This window comes from Capra hircus, chromosome 6, assembly GCF_001704415.2.
Source record: "Capra hircus breed San Clemente chromosome 6, ASM170441v1, whole genome shotgun sequence".
NCBI classification, from domain to species: Eukaryota; Metazoa; Chordata; class Mammalia; order Artiodactyla; family Bovidae; genus Capra; species Capra hircus.
Window position 1 is genome coordinate 91,520,391 of NC_030813.1, and position 21,043 is coordinate 91,541,433.

The following is a 21,043-nucleotide window of genomic DNA, read 5'->3' on the forward strand; positions in this document are numbered from 1 at the left end:
GTTCACTACATGCAAGAGAGGAGCCTGAGATTCATCTCTCAAAATATAAACTCCTTTAAACCTACTTTTGTATTTCTTCCACTTTTGTACATCCAGAAGTTAAAACGTACCATTCAAAAATTTCTTTAGAGCTCCAGGAACTTTAGTGATGAGGCAAAGTGTACAGAATAATAAAACATATTCTTTGGAAGTAACTAAGGAATTTGAATATTATGGAATAGAGCAAGCAACCAGGCCATGAAAGTATAAAAGTTAAGATCTATAAAGTAACATGCAGAAGCCTTAAGAGACAATTAAATCTAATTACTTGAAGACAGTATAGTATACACTGTGCTTAGTTGCTCAGTCCTGTCCAACTGTTTGCAACGCTATAGACTGTAGCCCGCCAGGCACCTCTGTCCATGGGGATTCTCCAGGCAAGCATACTGGAGTGAGTTGCCATGCCCTCCTCCAGGGCATCTTCCCAACCCAGGGATCAAACCCAAGTCTCCTGCATTGCAGGTGGATTCTTTACTGTATGAGCCACCAAGGAAGCCCTGTATAGTACACAGTCCAAGAGTAAGTTTAACAGAATACTATGGAGAGAGACGCTCAGAGTGGAGGGAGAAAGGAAGGATATTAATTACACAACTGAGACATTTTTATGTCTCTGCAGATAGTTAATTTGTTCTTTGCTTGGCCTAAAATCCTACTGTTCTACCTTATGAAAGTCTTAACCTTACAGAATGAGTTAAAATCCTAGTTCATTGAAGCTTCCCGATCAAAATTAACCCCATTATGATTGTTCCTATCATAATCATTCTGTGACACTGGCTTATATTGAGATGTTATAAGTAAGAGTGTAAGAAGATTGTACAAGACATATTTTAGCAAGTTTACCTACACATGTCCCCTTTTAAGGAAACTTCAATGCCAGGCCATGTGGAAGGGACACAATTAGGTAACCAAATTTTATATTATGTAACCCAGGTACCCTCTCCATTCCAATTTTGAAAAGTTTGCAGGGCTTCTAGACAACAAGAGTAATTATTATTCTATAGCAGCAATAGTAAGAAAAAACAGAAATGTTACCACTCACAGTATTTATTGACAAACACTAAAACAATCTAGAAATTAACCAAGAAAAAATGCCTATGCTTTTTAAAATTTATTTTAAAACTATTACAAGACACAAGAGACTTCAATGAGAAAAGGAACATGTTCATAATGGAATAACTTAATATTACTAAGATTCAATTATATATTTAATGCAATTCCAACTAAAATTCTAGCATTTTGACACTCAATTTTAAAACAGTTATAGAAGAATTAAGATCCATAAAGAGCTTTAAAAGTTTGAAAAGAACAAAGGCTGGAGATTCACTCCACCACATAATCTTTAAAATATTTTGCAAACCTGTAAGAGTAGGAAAAACGTGAAACTGATTTAAGAACGGACTATATCACATATATATGGGAACCTGGTTTGGTAAATGCTTTGATAAATCATTGAGGAAAGTATCTGAGTTCTGTGGATAACACTGGAAAAAATAAGCTACTATTTAGAGCAAGTTCATATCATAAGTATATATAAAGTGAATTCCATGAGGACAGAAGACTCAACTGTGAAAGGTTAAACTCTACAATAATAGGAAAAAAACTGCAGACTCTAAAGACCTTGGATGAGGAATGATTTCTTAAGAAAATTCCCCAAAAAAGAAGACACAAGGCCCCCCCCAAAAAAGGCTATCATTACATTAAAATTAAGATTTTCATAAACAACAAGACCCTACTTATGGCACAGGAAACTATATTTAATGTCCTGCGATACACCAAAATGGAAAAGAATATGAAAAAGAATATATATATATATATATATATATTTTTTAAACTGAATCACTTTGCTGTACAGGAGAACACAGCATTGTAAATAACAACAAAATAAAAGTCTTCAACTATGGACACTACAGACAGAATTAGCAGAGAAATAAGAAAAGTAGGAGATTTTTAAAATGTTAGACGACGGATTAAAATCTGGAATAAAAGATGAACTCCTGAAATTCAAAAAGAAAAGATATGCAGTCCATCAGAAAAACTGACAAATGATATGAACAATTTTGATTCTAGACCAAATGACTAGATAGGTGCTGCTCTCTCCTGTTGAAAATAGATGTAAAATGAACAGAACGCATGGGCAACCATCTGAGGACTCTGAATTTGAAGTACCACTGACCTAGTGGTGAGTTTACCATTATTTTGCCCTCAGTTTGGTTTCAACACAGGCTAAAACCTAGAAGTGGGCATCATGCTGATAACTCCAAGAAAAACCCACACCTCTGGTGCAAGGAGATACATTATGGTATACAGAGAAGAGTTTCTCACTTTTAACACTATTAATTTGGGCCAGATAATTCTTCATTGCAGTGGTACTGTTCTGTACACTGTAGGATGTTTATCAGAATCCTGGCTTCTACCTGCTAGATAACTGTAGCACACACCACCATCACGACCACAACCACCACCCTCACCCAGCTGTAACAACCAAACAAGTCTCTGGATACTGCCAAATGTGTCCTGGGGGACAAAATCATCACCACACACCCCAATGAGATCTACACTCAACCAATGACTAAAACAAATAATAGGTGAAATGACAATACATTAAAACAGAATACTAAAAAATTTCCAAATAACCCAGAAGAAAACAAAAAAGAGGAAAGAGGAAAGAAAAACAGAGCGAACAGTTAACAGTAAGATTGTAGACCTAAATCTAAATTTTATGCTATCTACAAAAAACTTACTTCAAACATGATAAAGGTAAGTTAAAAGTAAAAGGATGGAAAAGATACAAGATCACTAGTCAAAAGAAAGCTAGAGTGGCTTTATTTGATAGCAGAGAAAGCTGACTTCCAAGCAAAGATAATTGCTAAGCATAAAGAGGAACATTATGGTATATGCCAAGAAAATATAACAATCCTAGATACATATGTACCTAACAGCAAACCTTCTACAATGTGTGAAAGGAGAAAAAGACATACCATAACTAGAGCTGGAGACTTCAACGCTCCTCTTCAAACAGAACTTGTAGGGCTTCCCTGGTGGTGCAGTGGTTAAGAATCGGCTTGCCAATGCAGGAGACATGGGTTTGATCCCTGATCTGAAAAAAGCCCACATTCCACGGAGCAACCAAGCCTGTGCCCCACAACTGTTAAGCCTGTGCCCCACAAGAGAAGCCACTGCAATGAGAAGTCCACATACCGCAAAACTAGAGAGTAGCCCGCGCTCTCTACAACTGGGGAAGCCCATGCAGCAGTGAAGACTCAGCACAACCAAAAATAAACAGATTAATTAAAAAATAAACACTTAGTAGAAAAATCAATAAGAACTTAGAAGAACTGAGCAATCTATCAAATGGATCTCACTGACACCAACAGAAGACTTCAAGAATAGCAGAACACACATTCTTTTCATAGGCCTATGGATTAAAACCTTTACAAAGTTAAAAGAACTGAAATGATATAAAAGTTCTCTGACCATAACAGAGTTAGACTAGATAACAACAGAATAAAAAATTTTTTAATGAATCAAAGATGACAAATACAACATTATCAAATTTTGGGGGATTCAGGTAAAGCAGTACTTAGAAGACAATTAATATCATCAAATGCCTTTAGTAAAAGTCTCAATACCCTAAGCTGCTACCTTAAGAAAGTAGAAAAAGAAGAGAAAAATAAACCCAAAGCAAGTAGAATAAAGGAAATGGTTAAGAGCCAAAATTTATAAAACCAAAAATTTATAAATTTATTACTTTTAGTAAACAGAAAACTAGAAAAAAAAAATCAATAAAACCAAGAGCTTGTTCTTTGAAAAGATCAATAAAGTTGATAAACTTCTAGCAAAACTGACAAAAATAAGCACAAATAATAGCTTCTCTGTCCTTACTTTCAAGAACTTTGGTCACACCCCATTTATAGTACTATGCACAACTCATTTTAAAAGTGATGCCAATAAATTCAGTGTACCTAGTCTAAGATAATCTGATTTCTAGTGTTGACCATCTGGTGATGTCCATGTGTAGAGTCTTCTCTTGTGTTGTTGGAAGAGGGTATTTGCTATGACTAGTGCATTCTCTTGGCAAAACTCTATTAGCCTTTGCCCTGCTTCATTCTGTACTCCACGGCCAAATTTGCCTGTTACTCCAGGTGTTTCTTGACTTCCTACTTTTGCATTCCAGTCCCCTATAATGAAAAGGACATCTTTTTTGGGTGTTAGTTCTAAAAAGTCTTGTAGGTCTTCATAGAACCGTTCAACTTCAGCTTTTTCAGCATTACTGGTTGGGGCATAGACTTGGATCACTGTGATATTGAATGGTTTGCCTTGGAAATGAACAGAGATCATTCTGTCGTTTTTGAGATTGCATCCGAGTACTGCATTTCAGACTCTTGTTGACCATGATGGCTACTCCATTTCTTCTAAGGGAGTCCTGCCCACAGTAGTAGATATAATGGTCATCTGAGTTAAATTCACCCATTCCAGTCCATTTTAATTCATTGATTCCTAGAAAGTCAACATTCGCTCTTGCCATCTCCTGTTTGACCACTTCCAATTGGCCTTGTATCATGGACCCGACATTCCAGGATCATATGCAATATTGCTCTTTAAAGCATTGGACTTTGCTTCTATCACCAGTTACATCCACAACTGGGTACTGTTTTTGCTTTGGCTCCATCCATTCATTCTTTCTGGAGTTATTTCTCCACTGATCTCCTGTAGCATATTGGGCACCTACCGACCTGGGGAGTTCCTTTTTCAGTATCCTATCATTTTGCCTTTTCATACTGTTCATGGGGTTCTCAAGGCAAGAATACTGAATTGGTTTGCCATTCCCTTCTCCAGCCAAAGATGAAGAAGCTCTATACAATCAGCAAAAACAAGACTGGGATTTGACTGTGGCTCAGATCATGAACTCCCTGTTGCCAAATTCAGACTTAAATTGAAGAAAGTAGGGAAAACCACTAGACCATTCAGGTATGACCTAAATCAAATCCTTTATGATTATACAGTGGAAGTGAGAAATAGATTTAAGGGACTAGATCTGAGAGTGCCTGATGAACTAAAGACGGAGATTCGTGACATTGTACAGGAGACAGGGATCAAGACCATCCCATGGAAAAGAAATGCAAAAAAGCAAAATGGCTGTCTGAGGAGGCCTTACAAATAGCTACGAAATGAAGACAAGCAAAAAGCAAAGGAGAAAAGGAAAGATATTCCCATTTGAATGCAGAGTTCCAAAGAATAGGAAGAAGAGATAAGAAAGCCTTCCTCAGCGATCAATGCAAAGAAATAGAGGAAAACAACACAATGGGAAAGACTAGAGATCTCTTCAAGAAAATCAGAGATACCAAGGGAATATTTCATGCAAAGATGGGCTCGATAAAGGACAGAAATGGTATGGACCTAACAGAAACAGAAGGTATTAAGAAGAGGTGGCAAGAATACACAGAAGTTAACTGTACAAAAATGATCTTCACGACCAAGATAATCACGATGGTGTGATCACTCAGCTAGAGCCAGACATCCTGGAATGTGAAGTCAAGTAGGGCTTAGAAAGCATCACTACGAACAAAGCTAGTGGAGGTGATGGAATTCCAGTGGAGCTATTTCAAATCCTGAAAGATGATGCTGTGAAAGTGCTGCACCCAATATGCCAGCAAATTTGGAAAACTCAGCAGGGGCCACAGGACTGGAAAAGGTCCGTTTTCATTCCAATCCCAAAGAAAGGCAATGCCAAAGAATGCTCCAACTACCGCACAATTGCACTCATCTCACACGCGAGCAAAGTAGTGCTCAAAATTGTCCAAGCCAGGCTTCAGCAATACGTGAACCGTGAACTTCCAGATGTTCAAGCTGGTTTTAGAAAAGGCAGAGGAACCAGAGATCAAATTGCCAACATCCGCTGGATCATCAAAAAAGCAAGAGAGTTCCAGAAAAACATCTATTTCTGCTTTATCCAAAGCCTTTGACTGTGTGGATCACAATAAACTGTGGAAAATTCTGAAAGAGATGGGAATACCAGACCACCTGACCTGCCTCTTGAGAAACCTATATGCAGGTCAGGAAGCAACAGTTAGAACTGGACATGGAACAACAGACTGGTTCCAAATAGGAAAAAGGAGTACGTCAAGGCTGTATACTGTCACCCTGCTTATTTAACTTATATGGAGAGTACATCATGAGAAATGCCAGGCTGGGTGAAGCACAAGGTGGAATCAAGATTGCTGGGAGAAATATCAGTAACCTCAGATATGCAGATGACACCATCCTTATGGCAGAAAGTGAAGAGGAGAGTCAAAAAGTTGGCTTAAAGCTCAACATTCAGAAAACGAAGATCATGGCATCTGGTCACATCACTTCATGGGAAATAGAAGGGGAAACAGTGGAAACAGTGTCAGACTTTATTCTGGGGGGCTCCAAAATCACTGCAGATGGTGACTGCAGCCATAATATTAAAAGACGCTTACTCCTTGGAAGAAAAGTTATGACCAACCTAGATAGCATATTCAAAAGCAGAGACATTATTTTGCCAACAAAGGTCAGTCTAGTCAAGGCTCTGGTTTTTCCAGTGGTCATGCATGGATGTGAGAGTTGGACTGTGAAGAAAGCTGAGTGTCGAAGAATTGATGCTTTTGAACTGTGGTGTTGGAGAAGACTCTTGAGAATCCCTTGGACTGCAAGGAGATCCAACCAGTCCATCCTAAAGTTAGGATACTAGTCCTGGGTGTTCATTGGAAGGACTGATGCTGAGGCTGAAACTCCAATACTTTGGTAACCTCATGCGAAGAGTTGACTCATTGGAAAAGACTCTGATGCTGGGAGGGACTGGGGGCAGGAGGAGAAGGGGATAACAGAGGATGAGATGGCTGGATGGCATCACCGACTTGATGCACATGAGTTTGGGTGAACTCCGGGAGTTGGTATAGGCAGGCCTGGCATGCTGTGATTCATGGGGTTGCAAAGAGTTGGACACGACTGAGTGACTGAACTGAACTGACCAAGTCTAAGATATGGCCTGGGTATCATGTAACATTCAAAAACCATGTTGGAATCTTTAGCCAGAGAAAATACTAAGGGATTTTAGGAATGACATCTTAGGGATGTCATAGGAACATAGTGGTTACCTACAAAGCATGCCTGAGAAAATGGATATAAATTATAGTAAGACAGATTTTGAATCAATGTAAGAAAGAGAACCAGCATCAATCAGAGCGAGCTACAAAAAATGGATTGCTTCATAAAACAGAAGCACTTCATTACTCAAATACAGTCTGAATGAATATCTAATTAGGAGTTCCACATAAGAGGACTTGGAAGTGACCTCTATAACCTTTAGGCATTTGATTACAAAAGTGTACTTTAAAAATGTTAAGATTTAAGCATTCATTAATTTAAAATTTACTTCATTAACCTATTATTATAATGTATTATGACAATACAATCATAATTGTAGCCCTGATTTTGATAAGGCCCCATAAATAAAAGTGTTTAATAAAATAATCTTTTCAATTCCAGCCAAAGAATCCATAAGTCTAATTCATTTGCTAAAGTCAACAATTCTAAACTCATTGTTAAATCAGATTTACATGATTTTTGGAGGCTCTATAAATAAATAAGTTGTGTAAAAGTATATTCGTAGTATACACTATAATGTTTCTCATAAGACAAAACAGTAACTAAAACATATGGTAAGAACAAGGGTCTGTAACCCCTCTACTACTCCTAGGGCCAGAGAAGGAAGCTAGATTCTTACATCTAATCTGGTCTGATGTTGCTTAGTCATCTGATCTTGAACCTTCAGTCTTCGAAGAAGTTCTTTGAAACCCACCATTGGCACAGGAATTAACCTGAAGAAACACAAATGGTCAATTTTCGGACCAAAGCCTATATTATTACAAAATACACGGTAAGGTTTTCATAATAACATTCCTGTAATTCACATTTGTAGGGTTAAAAGGCAGATCTACGACTATGAAATCAAGTGTTACACCACAGAGATTTCATCCAACCTAATTTTATGAGTGAAGAAATACAGCGTGGTCAAAAACTGCAGTGTTAAATGCAAATATATAATTAGGACATTATGACTCAGATTTTAATCTTTTCACCACACAGTGCATCCTAATTATAATCAAAATTCTTTAAAAAAGAAGGGAAAAAAAAAATGAAAAGGAAGATAAACTCACTTTATTATTTTTTTTATAAACTCACTTTAAATTTAAGAATTATAGTTAACAGCTTGCATCTGCTTTCTTGGTAGTAAATATTAGTTTGTATATAAAAACAAGATGAAGATACACTTACTTTTCAGAATCAGGGTTATCCACTTTGGCTTGTTCCCAGATAATAGGATCAACACCTACCAGAAAAAAGAAATATTTTTTCTAAAAGGAACTATTTCCCATTTTTATAATATTTGTATGGGAAAGGCCCTCCTAAAGTGAGACACAAAACCTAAAATCTATAATGAAAAATGATTGTCAAATATGACCAAAACAAGAATAAAAAATTGTTTTGTAGGATACAGCTTTAAAAAAAAAAGTACCTCAAAAGCAAGTATCTATAATAGGATAATAGATTAATCTCCAGAATATAGGAAGGGATCCTCTAAATCACAAAGACAAAAAATTTAATACAAAATGGGCAAAGAACATGAATAGGTAATTCACAAATATTATAAATGTGGCTAATATACAAAAAGCTGGTCAACTTTAATAATAGGGAAATGCAAATGAAAGTAAGTATTAACTTGTTAACAAAAGAGTGGAAAAATTAAAAAGACTGATTATCTCCATTGTTGGCAAAAATAGAGCAGAATGAGAAAACATTAGAAAAATAAAAAATGTGAGGAAAAGTAACACATTCCTATTATGAATGTAAATGGCTGATCTTGCTCTGGAGGGCAATTTGGCAGTACCTAACAACAATACATGAAGTACTGCCGACCCTCTGATATCTGCAGAGGGTGGCGTTCAGGACCCACCCCACTCCCTGGGAATGCTCAAGTCCCTGGTAAGAAAGAGTACAGTATTAATAACATTTGCATATAACCTACACCCATCCTACCATACACTTTAAATCACCTGTGGGTTACTTACAATACCTAATACAATAAAATGCTATGAAAATAGCTGCCAAGGTGCGGCAATTCAAGTTTTGTTTTTTGGAACTTCCTAAAATGTATTTCCTGTTTTGGACCTGTGGTTAGTTGAAGGTGCAGATGTGGAACCTGCAGATGTGGAGCCCCTGGACACAGAGGGCTGACTGTACGCATAATCTTAACTTGAAAATTTCACTACCAGCAATCTATTCTAAAAGAAAATACATTCCTGTGCATTTTAAGACAAGTTTACAAGGAGGTTAACTGTTACATAGTTTATAATAGTGCAAAGGTAGAAATAGCCTAGAGGTTAAATACAGTAAGGTACATCCACAGTATTCCACGCAGTTTTTAAAAAGGAGTAAGATTTATCTTTATGTACTGACATGGAAAGCATTAAGGAATACTATAAGCAGAAAGGCAGGTTGTAATAAATGTGTAGTTCAGAATTCTTTTTTCAAGGACTTTATATATAAATATCATAAATGCTTACATTAAAATCACAGATAAAGGATTGATAAAGTTCAATAAGTTATTAATAGTTACTTCTGCGGAAGAGAGGTAAAGATCTGTCACTCAGTTAATTGAGATATGCCATCTAGAATCTTTTACAGTGAAAACACATTCAGGTTTTACTTGACTACTCAGTTAAAATAAGAGAGAAGCTAGACAAAAATACTCCTTTGGACTGTAAGGAGATCCAACCAGTTCATAAAGATCAGTCCTCTGTGTTCTTTGGAAGGAATGATGCTAAAGCTGAAACTCCAATACTTTGGCCACCTCATGCGAAGAGTTGACTCATTAAAAAAGACTCTGATGCTGGGAGGGATTGAGGGCAGGAGGAGAAGGGGACGACAGAGGATGAGATGGCTGGATGGCATCACGGACTCGATGGATGTGAGTCTGAATGAACTCCGGGAGTTGGTGATGGACAGGGAGGCCTGGCGTGCTGCGATTCATGGGGTCGCAAAGAGTCAGACACGACTGAGCAACTGAACTGAACTGACTGAGACAAAAATAAAATATTAAGACTGAATTATCTTTGGGTAGATGGATTATGGGCTATTTTTCTTTAGTTCATCACTGCCCAACAAAATTTCTAACAAACACCATTAGCTATACAATACAAAAAATTAAATAAATAAGTATAATAAGAACATTTAAATCTATGTCCCAAATAAGCAGACATGATAGGCTGACACTGGTTTCATCAACATTAATAACCAAGCAACAGCTTCCAAAATAGAGGAAGCATGAATTTCTAAACTTTTCATTTCCTCAACCCCATGACTCTGGAGACATACCAGCAGGAGGATTCTGTAAAAGCTGTTTGATCTGTGCAGGAGAAAGCTCTGTTCTAGTCATAGAAAGGGTTACACCAAGTTGCTGCAACTGTGTTTTAATATTGGTTTGTTCAAAATGGGCATACAGTGTTGTAGCTGGAACTCTTCTTGAAGTACCATTTGGAGAACGCTCAACAACATAAATGACAACTTCTGTCCTGGGGGAAAGAAAACCAAGTTATAAAATATGGAGCATATAACTCACAGCCACCAATATTAATGCAGTATGTGATTTTAGAAGGGTGCTAGCTGAATTCAGAAATGAGATAGACAAATAAGATATTATCTGTAAAGGTATGTTTAGCTGCAAGTTCTATTTTAATTTTTTTTCCTCACCAAAATCAAGAAGTACTTTGGAAATTCTGTTGAAACTTAAGGGTTGCTTTATTGCAACTTATAGAACAAAAAGCAAAGTCTGATTTCAGTTACTATATCTCACTAATAATTCTTCTAACCCAAAATATTCTAAAGCAAATGTCTTGCCACTAAGTATGACAATTATACATAGGACAAGGGAAGTTAATAACATTTATCCATGAATGAATATGAACAGTAATCAGTTAAAACATTGCAGTAACATCTTTGTGGCCCCTGATTTGCACACAGCCACGATTAATGTTTCCTCCTGTTTCTAAATGAAAAATCTAAGAAATTATCAGCATCTAATAAGAAACCCAAGATTAAGAAAAAGACTTTTAAATAAATGGTTCTATAAATACTGAAGAATCACTAGCTGAGAAATAACATTCTGCTTTGAGATTTAATTTGTGCTTTAACAACAAAAACACTTTCTGTTGTGTTGATCACTCTCTTTGAACCAAGGTACACAGAAACATATAGTACATTTAATGTATACTTACTGATCATCTGGCAATGTTTTAATACCCTCTACGTTTACAGTAAGGGTCTGGTTTCCTCCCAAAACTTTATGCAATGATTCTACCAATTGCTGTTGCTGGCTTCGAATATCTGTTTCTTTTTTGTTGAAAACTAAAACCACTAGCCCATCTTCATCTTTATTATTGGGCATGCAACTATAACCTACAGCCTGTGGAATGACAAAACAATATCAAAAACATGTAGAGATCTCATGTTTAATATTAACAGCTTACTATCAGCTAAAATGGGAAAAATAGCTTAATGTCTGGTAATGAAGGAACTATATAATGATTCTTTCCACCACTCTGTGCCCTAGGAGGTCACAAGATTACAAAGAGAAACTTTTTTACCCAAGAATAACATAGAGAATGAAATTAAGGTTTTCTTTTCTACAGAGTAACTAAATAGCTTTCTCCTCTGAAAAACTGACACCCATTGTTGGGTGTTTCTGAACACTGTGGAAACAACTCTGCATGCCATAAAAATGACTGCTAAAGTCATGGATCAAAATGTAACATACTTTTTACTATCTGACTAATGGAATTTTAAGCAAAGTTTAAAGATATATAAAGAAATGGTTTACTAAATAAATACTTTTAAAGTACCATAATAACACCATCAACTTATAAATGCTACAAAGAATGTCTACATTATTTTATGGTTTCATGTAATACAGAACAGGTTAGCTGTTTATACAATCTATTAAATATGATAAACTATACTTTTTTAAAGAATTATTCTTTTAGACAGAAGTCTTTCTCTTTTGTCATTTATAATGCAATTTTTAAAAAAGAATCTAAACTCACTTTAGATTACTTCATTATGCATTTTACCATATATATATTAATATAGCAATTATCAAAGAAAAAAATCAAATTGTTATATTCAACCTATGTCTACTACATATCTCTTACTATTAAAATTTCAATATACACTCCAAAGACATACTTTCTTTTTGCAGAGTGATGAGACAGAGATATTCTCTAACAAGATAGGTTGGTCCCTTTTTGTTGTTTAGCCATGTTCAAAGGTCTAATTTTCAGCCTTGCAATTCCAAACACCAGCTTATATACATAATGATTAGGTTTAAGAGGCTGACATAGGCCAACAAAACTTGAAGAATATGGGAATATGTAATGATTCTTTCCACCAATCTGTGCTCTGCTGCTGCTGCTGCTAAGTCGCTTCAGTCGTGTCCAACTCTATGCAACTCCATAGACAGCAGCCCACCAGGCTCTCCCATCCCATTATAAAGAGAAACTTTCTTACCCAGGAACAACATTAACCTAGAGAGTGAAATTAAAATTTCCTCGGATTGCCACATAAACTGAATTGTAATATGTTAATTTTTTATGGAAAAATACATCACCAAGCTGACCTAAATACTCTCACTGATGAGCAGAATGTCTAAGAAGTTAAATTCAAACAAGAAAGTTGTTTGATAGGCATGGAATCAGAACAAAGAAAATGGACCATATTGTTGTAACGGCTTTCACATCCAGCTAAATTCTAGTTTTGGGTCTCCCCTTTATAGGTGCCAACCAGACCATTTAACATTTTTTCCTGTTATAAACGACACTCTAGTCACACTTTTCTTCAGTCATATCCTAGTCATCTCAATCACACATACATAAGAAATTACTCAATTTTATCTCAATTTTGTATTTCTGTCCTTTTAAAACAAAAGTGTTACTGTACCATGTTCAACAAGTACTAAAAACCAAGCAATTGTTTCCTTAGTACTATTTTAATCCAAATATCACATTCTCTCATACACTCTTCAAGTGATGATCAAAAGGAGTATCGATACCTTAAACCGGCAAAAGGGATTTTCTAGTGTGAATTCCACGGGTGGAATGTTATTGTTGAAATATCCTTTTCCTGTTCCCCAGAAGGCTTGTAGTTGATTCCATTTTGCCAAAATAGCATCTCTCTCATCTCCCAGTAGTGTTGGAGCAGAAAGGGCACTTGCGGTATTTATCAGCTGGTTGGACTGAGCAGGAGCTTGTGTAGGCTGACTGAAGAGACCACCTAACGCTAAAAATTTACCCCCAAATTAGTTTTTTAAATCAATCAATTCAGATCCTAGATATAGTTAGCAGAATAAACCCCGCCACCTTGCCCCAAAAGATCCACATCTTAATTCCCAGAACCTGTAAATATGTTACCTTGCACAGAGAAAGGGACTTTGCAGATATGATTCAATTAATTAAGCTGAGACCATCCTGGATTATCAGTGAGTTCAACATAATGTAAGCATCCTTAAAAGGGAGAGGAAGGTCAGAGTCAAAGTGAGATTTGCAGATGCTATGCTGCTACCTTTGAAAATGGGGAAAGGAGCTATAAGCCAAGGAATGTGGACTCCAGAAGCTGGACAACGCAAGGGAATGGATTCTCTCCTAGAGCCTCCAGAAGTAATGCAGTCTTCTCAGTGCCTTGATTTTAGCTCAGGGAAGCTTATTTCTGGTTTTCTGATCTCCAGAACTGTAAGTAGTATGTTTCAAGTTACAAAGCTTGTGACATTTAGCTACGGCAATAATAGAAAACTAATATACTAAGACAATCTTTATAATGTCAAACTGGCATGTCTAATATCATCTTAATGCAACCAGTTCCATTAGACACAAATTAGATTCATGATATTACTAGACCCACACCAAAAAAGGTTAAAGTCTGTGAAGTTGCAGAATTATTTTTTAAACGACATTTACTGTTATATTTATACAATATATACAAATTGGAGGACACAAAATAAGCAAAAAGAATAATTATATCAGTGTTATGTAATATCAGCTTAATAAACAATTTCCTTTTCTTAATGCAAATAAATATATATTGGAAAAAAAATCAACAAATGGACAAATCCTAAGCTAAAGCTTTAGCTGGCTGGGTAACTTTAGACAAGTCACTTACCCCGTGTTACAATTTTAAGAAGGGCTGAGTTGTTAGATCAGTATTTCCAGAGTGCTAGATAAGTAAATATCTAATAGATTCTTTCAAAGCCTTACCATAATAGACTTCTCACACCATTCTATCTTTTCAGGGCAGGGCCCTCATGCTATTGAAAACCTTCAGCTTTCATGGAATATATATCCTCCTTGAAAAACTATTCTCCCTTAGATTTCTTAACAATACAGTCTCCTGGTTTTATATATCATACATATATGTTAATACATTCATTTATTCTTGCACCATGTATTCATTCAACAAATATTTATTGAATACTTCCTAAGTGTCAGACAGAGAGGCAAAAACTAAGGATATGGTGGTAAACAAGACTGGTTCTTTAAACAAACTGAGCATATCAAACAAATATTCACAGTTGTGATAAATGCCTCAAAGAAGTGGAGGCTCTGAGAGTCCTAAATGAGGCAGCTAATCAAGCCTGGGGCAGGAGGGTCAAGAGAAGGCTATTCCATTAGAACTTCAGCTGAGGTCTAGAAGAAGTAGTCAGCCAGGCCAGGGGTAGCAGCAAGGAATAACAGCATGTGCAGTCTATGTGTCAAAGAAGAGCTGGCAAAATGAATATGGACTACTAAACAACAAGGTAGGAGAAAAAAAAGACCAGACTCCCACTGAAGCTGAGGGCTCACAGAGGCCAAAAATATGACAATCTTAGCATCAAAAAGAATAATGAATGTAACCAACTCAAACATATTTAATTTATTAATCTCATGCATTCAAAATGATAATTTTTACAAGTAAAAGTAAAAAATTTAGAAAACTCTCAACTCCTTGGATACCACTAGAAATAATCAAGAACAAAGACTTCTTACAAATACTATCAATTAAAAATTTATTATGCCTTTCCTATACAAATTCTATTTCAGGGTGACCAAGCAGTCTTGCGGGGGAAAGGGATGAAGAAAAACTCCTTTTACAGAAGAATTTCAGTACAGAAGAATTTCAGTGTGGAAGACAGGGCAGAATTAGAAAGTCACCATTCTGCAACTCCTAATAAAGTAACTGATTGAGGTAATGACCATCAGTTAACGAAACCATTAGGTTAAAGACTGATGGGGAACTTTATAGATTAGCTCTCACCACCTGAACCAACTGGTCAATCTCAGCATCTCTAAAGGAGACAGCCACTTAACAGGAGGCACACAGCACCACCTGCAGAGTATTCATGCTAAAAAGTCAAACAACTCTTTATTACTTAAAAGCTAACTTCATTCAAAAGAAATATGGGGCATAAAATTAGTCTACAAGGAAACAAAGAAATCTAGAATAGGGGATATTTCACAGCACAACTGGTTCAATTTCTTCAACAATTCATGAGCCAGGTTAAAAAAAAAAAAAAAAGAAAGAAACCTTAAGTAAGAAACTATACTAAAAAGAATTCTCTATACTAACAGACATAACAAGAAAGTAAATGTGTGACTTTGGATCATGATTCAACAAGCTAACTGAAGAAACCTTTACTGAGACATAAGGGGAAATCTGATTAAGGCCTGGGTATTAGATGATACAAAGGAGTTGTGAGTTGGAATGACTCCATGGTTTTAAAGAGAAAAGTACAGTAATGCAGTAAAATAAGGGTGAAATGATACGTTTGTGGTTTGCTTTAAAGTACTTCAGCAATTAAAAAAAAAAACCAGACGAGGAGGGAGGAGACAGAGAAAGCAAATGTGGTAGATTCTGATTTTTGAGACCATGGGGTCATTTTACTATTCTATTTTTGTATGTTAGAATTTTTCACAATTTAAGAACAGTGGATGTTCAGTGGATTTGAGAGATCAGTGACCTTAATTACTTGATTGGGCTTCCCTGATGGCTCAGATGGCAAAGAATCTGCCTGCAATGTGGGAGACCAGGGTTCGATTGCTGGGTCAGGACGGTCCCCTGAAGAAGGGGATATAATACCCACTCCAGTATTACTGCCTAAAGAATTCCATGGACAGAGGAACCTGGTGGGTTACAGTCCAGGAGGTTGCAAAGAGTCAGACACAACTGATCAACTAACACACACACTTGACTGGGTAAAGAAAGAATTTAGAAACCAAACAGTATAGTCCAAGAGGTAACAGAAGATAGCAGCAGGGGATCCCATTCTTTCACATCTGTTCCAAGTAGATTATGAAGGAGAGAAGAGAGTGATAGGCAGCAATAGCTGAAGTGAGATGTGAAATAAAAGTTGTTTTGTTTTCACTGTTAAAAGAAAAAAGAGAAATTTCAGACTGTTTAAATGTGGATGAGAATAATCCTTGGATAGAGAAGCTGAAGACTTTTTTTTGGTGGGGAGTAAGAGGTGGAATGGGACAAGGGGCTGCTGGGAAAAATAATCCACAGCACAAGCGGCCCCAGAAGGTGGGAGGATACGAGATCCACAGGCGAAAAGAGAAAAGAATGGATACAGAGGGAGGGAGATAGACTAGCTCTGGCAATGGGCGGCTGAAGGAATTACAATGAGGGCTTCTGTTTTCTCTTTGAAGTAGAGGTCAAGGCCATCTGCTTAAGTGAAAACAGAGAATTTGAGATTTGAAGAGAATAAAGGTTGAAAATAACTTATGGAAAGCAGGAGAATAATCTGAAAATAGAAACCTCACAGGATTACCAAGGAATGTTGAGGGCCCAACTTGGGTTGGTGATTAAGAATTTGGAGGTACTATTCCATTTCCTGTACTGTAAAAGCGGTTATCTACATAGATACTGGGCTTACACAGGCTTCAGGTTGTTCTTTCAGAGAAACGTGATACAAGGATGAGGAAGTTTAGCATCTTGGTAAGAGTGACTGAAATGGAAGGACAAGGACTCAAGCTAGTTAGAAAGAACAGTGAAGGAGCTGATTGAAGTGCAGAAAGTGTCAGAGGTCTAAAAATCAAAACAAGGTCCAAGAACAGCTATGTTGAAAGTACCTGACAAGGTAGGCTTAAAGAGCAAAGGTTGTGGGATGTTTACATTAGTGAATTATGGAACTAGAACAGTTTCAGATGTTGCCAAAGTCCAAGGTAAGAATTGTGGCTAAAGTGAAATGGAGGTCTTCGGAATAAAAAGTTGGTATGACTGCCTGAGTACATAGGTATGTGAATGCTAAAATAACTCAGATTGACAGCACAAGTCGAAAAGCAAAACTCAGAAGATAGCGCTAAGTGGTGTCCAACTCTTGAGATCCCATAAATTATAGTCTGTGCCCCTGTCCATGGGATTCTCCAGGCAAGAACACTGGAGTGAGTTGCCATTTCCTTCTCCAGGGGAACTTTCCTATCCAGGAATTGAATCCAGGTCTCCTGCACTGCAGGCAGATGCTTTACTGACTGAGCAGCAAAACTCAGAGCCAGCTGCCAAAGTGCTCAATGAGTAAGAAGTACTGTCCAGGAACTCAGCAGATAACTGAGATTAGGCATATCAGAGACAGCATAATCAGACAGCAAGCGCCTCGTACAAACAGGAGTTTTTTAAAAATGACGCAAAAGTTTCACAATCTTTGCAGAGTAAACTCAAACTTCTTACAACAGCAGGTCCCAAACTCACCACACTGTGCCAGGCATTCATGCCTTTGTCAATGTTACCCTCTGCCTAGAATACCCTTTTCTGACCAACCATCTAAGAGTAGACTATTCCTTTACATTCCAAAGCACTGTGTATGGTGTATTTTACTGCTTTCACACATATACTTTTTTATAACTGAATGTTTATTAGACAATCTAATTGAAAGTTTGTTATTCTCTCTCCTTATAGACTATGAGCAACCTTATAAACCCAGTATATATACGTTATATACCCAGAGTCTTGAAATAACAACACACACTTAGAGGAGAATGAGCCCTTTTCATTCCGAAAATAAACAGCACCAGATTCAAACTCCCATTTTTCCAAAGACAAATAAGTGTAACTATAATAACATAGTTGAAGAGACTTCATGCCAAGAAACAAAGAAAAAACTGCATTTTCCCTTTCTTCTTAACTATTTGGATTTCCATCTAACTTTCTATTATTGCAGGAGGAGAGTAAGAAAGATATATTACTTTCTTGTAACATAAGAATGAAAAATTCTATTTTCTTCATTTTACTGGTTAATAATTCTTGAAATTCATGTTTAATAAGTTACTAAGCTTCAATGACTGAGTAGGGCGAATTCTAGCCAATCAATGGAGTCACCTAAGAAAAATGAAATAGAAGTGATTTTAGGAGGTAGCGAACTGCAGAAAAGCAAAAGGAGCATTAGAGAGAAGTCAAGAAATCTGAATCTGTTTTCCGGTACAACATCTCAGAAGACGTATGGACAAGGCGCAATTCTCTCAGTTACCTCTCTGGATCTATAAAATGGAGGTAATAAGAGTTCTATTTCATAGAGTTCTTGTGATAATTAAATATACTAATCCATACAAGATAAAGGGCTTCCCTGGTGGCTCAGTTGTAAAGAATCTGCCTACAATGCAGGAGAAGATTTCCTGGAGAAAGGAATGGCTACCCACTCCAGTATCCTTGCTTGGAGAATTTCACATACAGAGAAGCCTGGTGGGCTACAGTCCATGGGCTTGCAAAGAGTCAGACACAACTGAGCAACTAAGCATATAACCATACATACATACATACATACAAGATAACCCTGGAACATACTGCCATGCCAGCTAGTAAGGAAGCTATCAAAGACTAATGCTACACTTGTGTACCAACATGACTTGGGAACCAACCTGCAGAGGCTTACACCGGCTAAAGATGGAACAATTTAAACATCAAAACGGAAAACAGCAATGGACTGAAAAATATCAAATAATTTAAATACTTCAGTTCCTGACATTAAAAAAAAAGGTTACCTTTGGAGAAGGATAGGGAACCAAATCTTTATTTTGAAAGTTAGGAATAAAGGGAAATAATTATTCAAATAGTAGATGAGGAGAAGTTTCTCTTTACAGGAGTATTTCAACAAATAAATGGAAAAGGAAGCACACAGTTGGAATAATACCATTTGGCAACCCCTAACGAATTAATGGATCTTGGTAATCATCACCAATGGCTGCTGGTAATATCACAAAAAATAGAGACAATCAGACATTATATGCCTCTTGATAAAATAATACAATACTATTTATAAAGTAGTCTTGCAAACAAATAAAAAACTGAATGATCAATATCAATAATCCCTTAGATCCAACCCAATTTACAAGAAATACAGAGGATAAAGGTATGTTAACTATACAAAAGGAATGCAATCATAAAGTCCTGACTGTCAACCTCTATAGGACAAATGATCTGATTTCATCAACAAATTGAAAAATAGAAAAGAAAACTAAAAAGGAGGACTTACAGAGATTTAAGACAAATCAAAGTGAACAATACTGTTCACACACTTGAGTAACAAAACCATAAAGAAAAGGAAGGAAGTGATCAACCTAAAAGGCAAAGCTATTTCCTTTGATGGGGAAATGACTAGGAGAAGAATGTGGAAGGTTTCTGAAGTGGCTGGTTAGGGTCCACCTCCTGACATGGGCAGTGGTTACAAAGGTCATTCATCTTATAAACAATTCATGAAGCTCTATTTCTGTGCAGCTTTACATACCTGTGTTATTTTTACCAACAACAAAAACTTTAATAGAATGACACTAAACACAGAGGTCTTACAATCATAATCAGGCCAATCTGTCTTTTCCTCAGTTGCTATCATTATATTTGAACATGAGAAGAAACTTTTGGAATCCTGTGGAATACGATATTTATAACTCCTCCCCCCAAAAAGGTTATCTACTCAAATGTTTTGAACAGTGCACTAAATAATATCATCTACATTGTTATGGTTTCATATCTGAAAATGAAAACCTCCTGTACTTACTAGTCTGTTGCTGCTGTTGCTGCTGCTGCGTATTAAATCCTCCAAATCCAAGTCCAGTCCCCAGACCAGTACCTAAGCCAGTACTAGTTCCAGTTGTCGTGCCAAAACCAGTCCCAAATCCAAAACCTTTGTTCTGAGTACTACCAAAGAATCCTTTGAATGAAAAATTAGCAATTTTAAGTTAAAAAAGATATCTGATCTGTAGCTCATTTTCTTCTACAAATGATATAAGATATCTTCTTACCAGTAGTGCCTGTGTTAGCTGGAGTAGAAAAGCTGAATGCAGAACCCGCTGTGGTAGACGTTGTCCCAAATCCTCCAAACCCACCTAATTAAAAAAGCATAAATAAAATAGAAATGAAGAATTTTTGAATACATACAAGGTAATTTCTTTTCCAAATTATGTAAGTGTTTGCCACAATGCAATATATACCTTTCAACTACAGAGGAGATTAAGTTATGGCTAAGAAAACATGTTAAGCCTATTTAGTTAGTGTTTGTGTACACACTAAAATGACTATGTACTTTTAGAGCAGGGGTTGCAAATTCAAATGTCTACAAGACACAGGTTGTTAATATTAATGAAACAGGCTGGGTGTTTACTGACTGGTGGAAGTGATCAATGTGGACAGCTTTTTTTAAATGGCAGCAGTTCCTAAATTTCAGCAGATGACTGCTACAGGAGAATGGTAGTTGAGTAGTGTTATATGTTCCCATTTTCCCCAAGAGAAATAGAAAATTTTAATTTTTTAATGTGAAATTTACATAATTTTAAACCCAGATTCAACTGATTTTTTGCAACTAATTCAAATACTTTTAAGACGGTGTGATAAACATCGTGTGTTGCCAGTTTGCAACCTTGGTTTTGGTGGATTAACTTATATTCTAACTTACATTTCTACTTGGTCTCCATCA

General features: G+C 36.5%; 1 protein-coding gene across 1 annotated transcript in view; it reads right to left on the minus strand.

Moving 5' to 3' along the window:
- NUP54 (nucleoporin 54) overlaps positions 1–21,043 on the minus strand; it is a 32,078-nt gene that overhangs the window by 7,581 nt on the left and 3,454 nt on the right. Inside the window, exons 2-8 of the mRNA XM_005681790.3 lie at positions 20,373–20,456; positions 20,129–20,281; positions 13,166–13,392; positions 11,337–11,524; positions 10,438–10,634; positions 8,338–8,392; positions 7,787–7,880 (exon numbers count right to left, since the gene is read on the minus strand). Of these exons, the coding sequence (XP_005681847.1) occupies positions 7,787–7,880; positions 8,338–8,392; positions 10,438–10,634; positions 11,337–11,524; positions 13,166–13,392; positions 20,129–20,281; positions 20,373–20,456 (998 nt within the window). The remainder of the gene's footprint in view (positions 1–7,786; positions 7,881–8,337; positions 8,393–10,437; positions 10,635–11,336; positions 11,525–13,165; positions 13,393–20,128; positions 20,282–20,372; positions 20,457–21,043) is intronic.